Genomic DNA, 11741 nt, shown 5'->3' on the forward strand with positions numbered 1-11741 from the left:
CTGTCTGTCCATCCGCAGACAGCACAGCCCAGGAGCAGGAATGGGGAGGAGTGAGTGCAGTGTCTGAAAACAAACTGCGGCTTCTTCCTCCCCCCTGCACTCTCTGGAACAAGTCTTAAAGGTGCAAAACTTCTTACTCAGTATAAACAGAACAAGACAATTTAGGATAAAATGTCCCCAAGGAGTGTCAGGATGGTGCCAGGCTCTGTTCAGCAGCAGCACAAGGAGCCATAGATTAAAACAAAAGTTCAGCCTCAACGTGAGGAAGAGCTTCTGTCCACGAGGGTGCAGGCCCTGAACTGCTGCCCAGGAAGGTCCTGGAGTCTCCCTCTGTGCAGACACCCCAAAGCCACCTGGATGAGTTTCTGTATCACCTGCTGCAGGTGACCCTGCCTGGACAGTGGGTTGGACTCCAGAGGTCCCTTCCAAGCCCAAACATTCTGTGATTCTCTCAGTGCAATATTAGCTTAGGACACAGCCCCAGTCTGGGCTTTGCTCCTCTCTGTGTGCAGGCACTGAGGCTGCTTTCCTGAGGGAAGGTAAACAGTCACAGAATCACAGAATCACCAGGCTGGGAGAGACCTCAAAGATCATCAAATCCATCCCAGCCCCAACACCTCAGCTGCACCCTGGCCCCCAGTGCCACATCCAGGCTTTGTTAAACACACCAAGGATGGTGACTGCACCACCTCTGGGCAGCCATCCCAGAACTTCATCACCCTTTCTGTGAAAAATTTCTTCCTAATATCCAGCCTCAATTTCCCTTGGTGCAGCTTGAGTCAGGTCCTTCCTCCATAAAATCTTGGCCCTGTTGGTTACCCAGAATTTCATCTCAACACTAAAAACACCCATTTCAGAAAGTGACAACAGATTCCAAAGGTGCCAGCAGAGAATTGAGCAACCATAACTGACATGAGAGAAATGAAGTGTTTCTTGTGGATTTAATACTCTCCTGTCAGTGGTGCAGGCTTGCCTGTGGTGTGACATCCATGTCTATACTTTCATCTGCTATCTCTGCAAGATTTTGAGAACTCTCTGCAAATCCATTTCCTGCTTTTCTGTATGATAAAAACTTTTTTGATAGTTTTGCCTGTTATTTGGTGTACACAATGGAGTATGCAAGGTATTCCTGCTAGTGTCACCACTGAAACACTCAGCACATACAAACCCACAACGTGGGAAGCACCTGGAGCAGCAGAGCCCAAATAACAGCAGGCTGCTGACTCGGGGTGAGGGGAGTGCAGTGCTCCTGTGGCATCCTCATCTTCTCAGAGTGTGATCAGCAGCCAGCTCTGAACACAACCCTGCTGGTTTTCAGGAGTTAGTTGTTTACACAGGGACACTGAAGTCAGGCTATAAAAGTGTGAATTTACAGATTTCCCCCTTCCAGAGGGCTCTTCCCAGGTGGATGTGCCTGCACTTGCATCTGGCTGTACCCACTGTTTGCAGGGTGGGATGGGTGGCTCTGCCTGAAGCCAAGGAATGCTCCAGGCTCAGGTTACAAAGGCAGCCCTGGAGACCTGACTGCTCTGCCTGCCTCAGGCTCTGCAGGTTCCTAAGGAGCTGGGGGGAAATACCTGAGAAATAAACTGAATTTTTATTGACAAAACAGCAGCTCCACATAATAAATAAGGGGCACATTAAAACTCAATGGGTTTAATGCTGATGGGAATTTGGATTTTGCCATTTTGACTACCTTAAGCCCATTTGTTAAAGTGGAAATGTGGTGTACAGCTCCTGTTGTCTTCATGCTTCCCTGTCCTTCTGAGGCTTTGGTTGATATAAATCAGATTCTTTGTTTTTGCAATTAGGCTCTGACTGAAGTTGTTCTGTCTCCTCTCCCTGCCAGAACCTTCACTCCATTGTTTCACTGGAGAAGAGTCTGGGGACAAAAAGGAAAGAGGAGGGGAAAATAAATAGAAAAGAGGAAGGAGAAAAACCCAAGCTGTGTTAAATCAGTGTTTTTCTCTGTAGTATCTGCTCAAGCACCACCCAATAACCATCTTACATATTTCCCCAACTTCATAACAAAAATCTGCCTGGCCTCAAGATAGAGTGGGAGGTGTCAGATTTCTGCCTCTGCTTTCTTCCACCATTCCTTGACTGATTTACCTTCTCCACCCCCTGAAAAAGCTCTGAGGAAGCTGGAAAGCTGCAGCCAAAAGTGTGAGTCACAGCCAGGCTGAGCTCTGCTGCTCCCCAGGGAGTTCTGTGCACCACTGCACTCTCCAGCAGACAACGTGTAGGTCCTGAGACAAAACCCCCATGGTTTTAGCTCAAATGTTCTCTATATTTATTTGTTAAAAACTGTAATGGTTTTTAAGAGGAAGGAGAAGGGCCAGTTTTGGTTGCTACACGTGTTTCTGGCATCTTCTGTGTTTTCTAAAATTCTGAGTCCTGTGAAATACATTTCTGGGAACAGCTCAGCAGGAAAACCAGTGAGGCAGCAGGAGCCCACGAGGATTCCAGCATTCAGTGTGTGGCCCAGTATCCAAGCCATCAGTGCTCCCTTCAGGAATTTACTCTCCTGAACCTCACGTGCCAAATAAACTGCAAGAATGGGTACCAATGCTTTGGTTCTGTTCCTTGCTGCCATGTGGGGCTTTGCTTTGAAGTCTGGGCAGCATCAGGAGCATTGAAGGGCCAGACTAGCATCAAGGCAATGCTAGCAATTATTTTGCTCCCTATTGCTGGGAAATTTTGGTGATTATTGGCCGCAGGATGCGGTGCTGCACGGTTCCGTCCTTGACCCGAGGTCGGTGTTTAGAAAACAAAAAACATGCTCAAAACCTGGCTTTTATCTGGTGGTTTGTGTGTCTGGGCCGTGCCTTCACCGTGCTCCTCTGCTGTGCTTGCAGGACATTGAAGCCACCATGAACTCGGCCCTGAACGAGCTGCGGGAGCTGGAGCGGCAGAGCAGCGTCAAGCACGCGCCCGACGTCGTGCTGGACACCCTGGAGCCCCTGAAAACCTCGCCGGTGGTGGCCCCCACCTCGGAGCCCTCCAGCCCCCTGCACACCCAGCTCCTCAAGGACACTGAGCCCCCCTTCCAGCGCAGTGCCAGCACTGCTGGGGACATCCCCTGCACCTTCAGGCCCGTCAAGTCTGTCAAAATGGCCACGCAGGTGAAGCCGCCGGCCACGCGCCCCAAGCCCGCCGTGTTCCCCAAAACCAGCGCCAGCACCCCCGGCGTGGCCTCCTCTGCAGCCCAGCAGCCCCCTGACAAGTCCTGTACTGTCTGATGCACCCCTGCTGCTCTCTGGGTACAACTCCTGCTGTTCCAGATGGAGAGACTCCGGCAAAGACATGAAAATTCCTATTTAACGAATGCTTGGATTGAAGGGGAGCTGCTGGGAGCTGCTGGGAGCTCCTGAGCGGCCACAGCCTCGTCCCACGTCCCCAGAACAGCTCCTGCCACGCTTGGGAAATCCACAATCCATGAGCCACTGTGAAGCTGAGCAGGAAAACACCAAGGGATGAGTTGGATTTTGATGCCTTGTTCAAGTGTTCGGCCGCTGGAAGGAACTTTGGTGGTGTCCTGTTTTGGGATACTGGTGTAGTGACCTGTATTCTGTGTTTCATTTACCACAGGGAAACAATAGGATAGATTTTAGTCTATTGCATGTTTTGGTGCCACTGGTTACGTGGAGCTTGGACATGCCTGTTTCTTGTGCATTATTATTATAATAATTATAATTATTATTATTATTATTCCGTCGCCCGCTGGTGCCACGGTGGTTAAGGGTCTGTCTCGACTTCCATCACATCCTCTGGTTTTGTTTGTTTGCTCCCCATTCCTCCCCCTCAGGGCCAAAGCCTTTGGCCATCCAGCCTCATGCTTTATTTGTCATGGAGAAATGAGTTTACTCTGGAACACTCGTAGATTTTGTGGAGTTCACCGTGAGACGTGTCTGTGCAAATATAAACAAACATGTTTTCCTGAGCTCTGGGAGCACAAGAAAGAGCCCAGTCATTGCTTATGGACAATCTTCACTGGTTTCCCCCTTTGCTCTCCCATATTTAAAAGCAGCTTTATTGTTTCCAGTGGCATTTTCAGCCCGTGGGCTCTGATGTGGTGTTTGCTCTCGGGAGACTGAATGTAAAACAAAACAAAAAAAAAAAAGAGATCATTTTGAAAACAAGCATCCTCTGCTGGGAGCCCATCCCCAAGACACACTCTGCTGGTTTGCCCGTTCCTCAGGACAGATCCTGACCCCCATGCCAGCGCCAAGCACTGTAAAAACTTCGCTCAGGAGTTCTCAGCTCCCTGCCTTGTCCCTCTCTGCTCTCATAGAGCAGTGCAGGGGCCGCTGCTGGGGACAGGGGTGTGACAGCACGTGGCCTCTGCAGTGGCTGCCCCCCGTGCTCCCTGCCACGCCTGCTCCATGCAGGGCTGACCTGTGAATGAATGAATCCTTTGGTATTATTTGTATTTATCCGTAGCCAGCAGCATCCACGGACTCTTTTGTACTCCCCTGGGAATTCTCCACAGTGCCCACAGTTATTTAATTTAATAATTAAAAGGCTTGTGCCACTTAGCAGTGGAGACTGGCTGACCCTGGGCTCGCCTCGTTCCTCAGCTTTTCTGGGATTTCAAACAAGCTGCACATCTTAGGCTGCCATCAAGTAATGAATCCAGGCCAAGATAAGAAAAGTCATTTTTTCTCACCCATTTAAGCTGAGTTTCCTTGCAGTTTGTGAGTTCCTGGTGACTGCAAAGTCAGTTTAATTGGCACTTAAGAAAGAAGAAACAAAGAAGAGTTGCTGAAATGTCCTTTTCTCATGCATTTAGGATGATACTTGGAAATATGGAACAGGGTCTTCCTGCATCCCTGTCCATCCCCACACGCACAACCCCCTTTCTACAGAAGCAATCAATCCATAATTAATGACTTTCCAAACAGCCAGCTTCCTCTGGGCCCTGAGCTGAGGGCATGCAGGAACTGGGGAGCAGTGGGAAGGTTTTGGTGAGAACACTCCTCATTTTCCCTTTCTCCTGAGCTTCCCTGGGGGACCCCACGGTACGAGTGTGACTGTCCCTGCCCTCCAGGAGATGCCACCAGTGCCACCAGCCACCTTTGCTCTCAGGTTCTGATGGACTTCTACCACCAAGGAATCACTTGTTCTTTTGGGGGAAAAAAACAAATAGAATGATTAAACTTGTAGTTTTTTGCTCAGGCAGAACTTTCTGGCATTTCCTTTTTAGTAAGAATTTTTGGGTTTTTTGATTTATTTTCTTTTTTTTTTTTTTTTTTTGGTCTCAAATGACCAAAGTTAATCTGTGTCAAGAGCAGGATCTCTGTAAATTGACTTTGCCTCATTTTAATGCCTTATTTTCTTTTTTATATTTTTATGCCTAGCATTCAATATTCCTATGAATAAGTGTTCAGCCACGCACAGCACATTGGAGGAGCTGCTCTTTTCCAGCTTCAAGGTCTGAAGTGTGAAATTAGATGGAAAACAAAAACAAAAACAAAAAAAAATTAAAAAAAGACTTCAGGTTACTGTAACAGCAACTGTCTGTATCTGAATTATTACTGTGCTTCTCTAGCATCCACAGCTCTGGGACAATCCTGCTGCCAAGGGCAAGGTGCTTGGCAGGATCACCTGGATATGGAGCAACTCAACTGGAATTCTGGTGTGCACTGTGATTGACAACAAGCAATAGGACAGGCTGAAGCTCCTCCTTCCTCTTCCTCGCGCGGAAAAATCACACGTGGGAGGGATGAAACAAGAAAATCACACACAAAATCGTGGGGGAAAAGGAGATTTTCAGCTTGTCCTCCTCACTCTGAACACACAAGGCTGAGAGGACGTTTGCCACGAGTGGTTTGTGAGCAGTGGCTGCCGGAAAGGTGGGAAGGAGGAACTGGAAATGTTCCCTCCCTGAGGACAGGTCTGACTCCGTGGTTTGCCTGGGGAGGTACCAATGGCACTCCACATCTTCATATCCCCAAGAAATTTTAGCTCTTCCAAGGAAATTCCTCTTTTCATGACTTTTCCTGTAACGTTTGTGTCGAATATGAAGACAAAAGAAGTGTTTGATAACTGGAATGACGTCTGTCTGTTGGATAGTGCTTTGTATGAACCTTGTTCATCAGGTGTTGGATTGAAATAATCCAAAGCAAAAAAAAAACTAAAAACTTTTAAAATGAAACGTGGTTTTAGGTGATCAATCTGAATGGTTTCTGAAGCTCAGACCTTTTCTGGGTTATTTCCCTAGTTGGGAATGGAGCAGTGTGCTTTAACCATTGCTTAATTTCTGCCTCTCTGAGGTCGTCCAAAGTTTATGAATTGTAAATTTGTCCTTCATGTCCGAGCAGTGGGACACGATCAAACCTTCTCATTTTATCTCTACTGGGTATTTTATTGCAACAAAAATGAGTAAATAATTAGAGTGCACTGTGACAGCAGAACAAAAAAAAAAAAAAGTTGTTGTATATGTCTGTATTTTGATACCTGTTCAAAAGGAGTCTTTGGGTTTCCTGTGCTGAATACCTCATGTGTTGGGTTTTGGGAGTTTTTGTTGATTATTTTTTTTCTTTTTAGTTTTTTTTTTTTTCTTTTTTAAGGCAAGATTGTTCTTGCACAAAAGTAGGTTAAGGTAACCGAGTTCTCATAAATTTATTTACTGAATCAAAACACTTCAGCTTGGCAAGAAATCCCATCTGTTGTAGCTCCCCACCTTGCACTTGGTACGGGGCCGACCCAGCGCGCTTGGAAGAGCTCCAGCAATACTGGGACAGGAGAAGCTCATTGCAGGTGGAGTTTGCTGCCTTACTTCTCTTCTTCTCTGTGTCAAAAACCTCAAATCCTGTGGAGCATGGCGTAGGTTTGGGGATTTCTGGAGCTTTTGGGAGATGTTCTTCTGCAAAAATCGACGTCTCCGGTTCTCAGCACTTCAGCTCCTTCCCAGGGGTGTGGGAGCCCTCCCTTGGTGGGATCCATGTGGAGGGGACACTTCCAGGAGGTGATGCCCTCAGTGAGCAATCAGGAATGGTGGAAAAATGCCCCAAAAATCCCTGCTGAGCCAGTTGGATGGATCCCATGAGAGGCTGAGCTCAGCCCTTGGCCAGCACATCCCTGAGCACAGCAGGGAGAGGAAGGAGGTGCCCCTGTCCCCCCAGGCGTGGCACTGGTGAGGGGCACCTGTGCTTGGCAGGACCAAGCCCTGGGTGTAGAGGGATGTGCCCCAAAGTGCAAACACGCTGAACTCCCCTGGGTAGGGAACTGCTTCAAGAACTGCTTCACAACCCACAGGAAAAGAGGAGCATTGGGGCATTTCCATTGCTTATGGGCCTGAACAGAACAGGAAATTGAGTTTAACAAGCTGGGGATGTATTTATTTTGAGATTTTTAGCTTTCACAAAAAAACCCAGCCCTTTTTTGGGTTCATCTGGCCTTGGCTAATGCCCCACAAATGCAGCTGGGGACATGAAGCTGTTCCTTTAGTGGGCTGGTGGCACAAGAGGTGGAAAGGAGGGAACGTCCTTCCCCCAGGGACGCTCCAGCACCAGCTCTGGGGGATCACCAAGCGCTTCACGGGCTGAACTTTGGGGTTGGAGCTCCTTCCACGTCAGCTCTCCATGTCTCTGTGTCTGTGTGACAACCTGGTACTTGAAAATAAGAAACAAAAATAGAAATACTTGACCCTCTGCCTGTGCCTGCGGGGCCGGGTGGCCCCGGCTGTGTCGCGCACAAGCGGTTCCGCCGACCGCCCACCACAAGGCAGATGAATTCTTTTCCAGGCTCTTCTAGCAGCAAACCATCTATTTGGGTGGCTCTAGAGATGCCAAAACAGCAGTTCAAGGCCTGGAAAATGCAAGGGTTTTGTTGATTTGGGGTTTCTTTTTTTTTTTTTTTTCCTGTTAAATTCTGTGCTTCCTCTAACGTAGTTTGGGATGAAAGTGTTTTTCAACGATGGGCCAAAAAGAGGGGAAGGTGGAGAGGGAAGGCAGCTCCCTGCCGTGCTAATACTTGATCTGCCAAGCTTCACACAGGGTAAATATTCAGCAGTCTGCAGTGGGAATCGTAGGTGGGCCTGTCCTTTTTGAGGCACTGTAGTAACCTTACTCCTGAAGTGGACTTCACCAGCCTTTCCTCCAGGCACAGCCCTGAGGTGTGAAGAACAACCCAAGCCCGAGGGGTTGGACTCGTGAGTGTGCCAAACTGCTGGAGCAATACTTGTGAGCAGCAGCTTCTCTGAAAGCCCAGCTCGATGTAGCTCAAACAGGGCAAGTGCTGAAATCCATCTCTGATTTCCAGTGGTCCTGCTGGAAGGCAGGAAAATCGGGTTGCAAAGTGTAGGAATTGTGGTTTTCTGTCTGAACCTGGGGTTGTCAGCAGCAGTTGTTTCATGGTGGGATGGAATGTTCTTGCTAAAACAAGTTTCCACTGTTTCATGTCTTCTACACCAATATATATATGGTGTATATATTAAACTGTGTAAAATTGTACTTTGTACATAGAACTCTGTACAATATGGAGGTACAGCCTTTTTTTGGTTTGGTTTTCCCCCCCCTTTTTGGTACAGTCTTGTACAGTATTAGGAGTCGATGTGTTGGAAGTGTTAAATCCATACTGGGGCAACAAAATGTATCCATTGTCATTAGCAATAGTTTTGGAGAAATAAATGTTTTGGGTATGGTGGAAACACTGACCTGAGGGTGCTGGTGTGTGATGTCCTGGGGCTGAGTGGGACAGAGGCAGAGCGTGGCCTGGGGGCTCTGCAATGCTCAGGAATGTTGCTGGAGGTGCTGCTGAGTGGGTGAGGAAGGATCTGCAGGAGCCAGGAGCTCCTGGTGCCATCCTGGGCACGGGGACACTCCATGGCAGAGGGGCAGGAGCAGCGTGGTGGCACAGAGAGAACGGGGACAGAGCATGGGTGACAGGACAAGGGAATGGCCTGAAGCTGAAGGAGGCCAGGTTTAGATGGGATATTGGGAAGGAATTGTTCCCTGGGAGGGTGGGAGGCCCTGGCACAGGGTGCCCAGAGCAGCTGTGGCTGCCCCTGGATCCCTGGAAGTGCCAAGGCCAGGCTGGAGCACCCTGAGAGGGTGGAAGGTGTCCCTGCTGTGGAATGATAAGACTTGAAAGGTCTCTCCCAACCCAAACCATTCTTTCTGTGACTCCACTGATTCCTGATTCCAGCCCCGTGTTCCCCCACCCTGGGCTCGCACGCAGCCACCACAGCAGCATTCCCCGGGGCAAACACTTCCCTGGCAGTGACCTGATTTAAAAATGCTTAATCTTCATCATTTTCCTGTGGAGAACAGACCCCCAACTGGCTCAGGAAAGAGGATTTAAGATTGAGATTATGGATTGGATCATTATTTTATCATTACCAGCTTGCCCCCATCTTGGTTTTTCCACAGGCCTTTTTCAGAGCGTGGAGGGGGAACGTGGCAGGGCTGTTCATTTTCGCTTCATTTTCTTAAGATTTGAAGGAATGACTTACTTTCAGTGAGGTTTGGTGTTTAACTGAGGCATTTTTCCTCCCTGTCCCTGGGGTGAGCATCCCTGTGCTCCCTGTCCCACATCTCAGGAAATCCAGGATGTTTTTATTCCAAAATCACAGCAGCCCAGAGCCAGCTGGGCACGCTGCTGGTGGCTTTTTGTTTTTAAAACATGAAATAGGAGTCAAACAGCAATGGGACGGCACAGATAACAAGGATTTCTGATTTTCCCTTGGTCACTGTCCAGCAGAAGAAGCTGTGATCATCTCTTAAACCCTCATCAAACCACAGGTGGGACCAACCCTCCCTCACAAACCCCATGGTTTTTAACAAAGAAATGGGTTTTGGTGGTTTTTAGCAAAGAAACACCTCGGTGAGTGCTGGGAGGGTTCAGCTCTCAGGGACATGTCACAGGTTTGTCACAGTGACACCGAGGGGACAGCCCTGGGCTCGTGGGACTCTCGGGTTTGCTGACCCCAAGGACGAGTCCCTGCTGCACACAGAGCTCGCTGCTTGTCCTTTATTCTTCGGGCTTTGCTGCCACCAGCTGGAACAATTAATTCTTGTCACAAATTGCTTTCAAGGCCGGGTGTTTTTCCCTTCCAGCCTGTGCCAGATGCGCTCTCCCACCACACCAGGGTTTGTCCCCCGTGGGCACATCCAGTCCTAGGGTTCAGATGGGGTTGGGGTGGAAATCCTGCTGATGGAGCAACCAGGGAGAGGAAATGAGCTGGGACTTCTGAAAGGATAGCAGAAGAAAGCATAAGGAAGAAGCCAGGCAGGTGTTGGGGGTGAGTTCCCTGCACTCCCAGCCACAGGCTTGGCCAGCAGTGTGGGGACAGACTGATGCTCCTGTTTCACATGCATAGAAAATAAAACCAGACACAATTTCAAGAAGTCACCCAGCCCTTTCTCTTCCTGTCAGCTGAGCTGCAGCAAAACGACTTCAATCAAAGTGATTTCAGCTTTTGTGTGGTTAAACTGAGACTGCCACCCCTTCCCAGCCCTGGCATCCCTGGATAACCTCGAGGAAAGGGCCAGGCTGTGCCCTCTGCCAGCTCTCTGGAGGCTGCTCCAGGCACTCACCCCTGGATGGGAAAACGAAGCTCAGCAGGAATTAAGGAACTAATTAGGGGTGGGGTTTGTGTGCAGGCTGGTGAAGCAGTGTCGAGGTTTGGATGTCCCACAGGCTGATGAACTCTCAGACCTTTGGAGGCTTTATTGGTGAGGATGGAGCCTTTAGAGACATCCACACCAGCCTGGAGTAATTCCTGACAGTGGGACCCTGCTGCTGAGCTGGTCACAATGAAAACAGAGTGAGCAGGGACAGGAGCAGCCCTGCTCTGCCCTGTGCAGGAAGCAGAGTGCCCTGAATCCCACATCCTGCCCTGCATCCCACCTTGAACCCCACATCCTGCATCCCACCCTGGCCCACATTACATATTCCACCCTGTATTCTGCATCCCACCCTGTCCTACATCCCATCCTGCATCCCACATCCTGCATCCCACCCTGCCCTGCATCCCACATCCTGCTCTGCACCCTGTATGTCACCTGCATCCCACATCCCACCCTGTCCTACATCCCACCCTGCATCCCACATCCTGCACCCCACCCTGGCCCACATTTGATATTCCATTCTGCATCCTGCATCCCACATCCTGCTCTGCACCCTGTATGTCACCTGCATCCCACATCCCACATCCCTCCCTGTCCCACAAGCTGCCCGACAGCGAGCCCCAACACAGTGCCAGCCTTGCCAGGCGATGCTGTGTCCATGCCAGGCCTCGAGCACTGACCCCGTGCTGGCACAGATAACCAGGGCTGGACACCGACCCTGGGCACGGATCCTGATCCGGCTCTGCTTCCCAAATCCCCGGCAGTGCCGGTGGCAGCCGGAGCTCAGCACCTTCAGCCACCAGCGGAGCTGTCCCGGAGCAGCCTGGCGTGCCGGGGGATGGCAGCTCGGTGTGCCCGGGGATGGCAGCTCGGGTCCCGGGGGATGGCCGGTGTGCCCGGGGATGGCTGCCCGGGTCCCGGGGGATGGCAACACGGTGTGCCCAGGGCATGGCAGCCCGGTGTGCCCAGGGATGTCAGCCCGGTGTTCCCGGGGATGCTGCCCGGTGTGCCCAGGGCATGGCAGCCCGGTGTGCTCAGGGATGTCAGCCCGGTGTTCCCGGGGATGCTGCCCGGTGTGCCCAGGGCATGGCAGCCCGGTGTGCTCAGGGATGTCAGCCCGGTGTTCCCGGGGATGCTGCCCGGTGTGCCCAGGGATGGCAGCTCGGG

The 11741-nt window shown here is 50.3% G+C and overlaps 1 protein-coding gene across 3 annotated transcripts in view; it reads left to right on the forward strand.

Moving 5' to 3' along the window:
* The window catches only part of SRGAP2 (SLIT-ROBO Rho GTPase activating protein 2), a 100556-nt gene extending 91910 nt beyond the window's left edge, over positions 1–8646 (forward strand). For all 3 annotated transcript variants that reach the window (XM_039699395.1, XM_039699393.1, XM_039699394.1), the window contains one exon: positions 2859–8646. In XM_039699395.1, the coding sequence (XP_039555329.1) occupies positions 2859–3242 (384 nt within the window). In that variant the 3' untranslated portion in view covers positions 3243–8646. The remainder of the gene's footprint in view (positions 1–2858) is intronic.
* The last annotated feature ends 3095 nt before the right edge of the window (positions 8647–11741 follow it).

Source organism: Passer montanus, unplaced genomic scaffold, assembly GCF_014805655.1.
Source record: "Passer montanus isolate IOZ18808 unplaced genomic scaffold, ASM1480565v1 scaffold132, whole genome shotgun sequence".
In the NCBI taxonomy this organism is placed as follows: domain Eukaryota; kingdom Metazoa; phylum Chordata; class Aves; order Passeriformes; family Passeridae; genus Passer; species Passer montanus.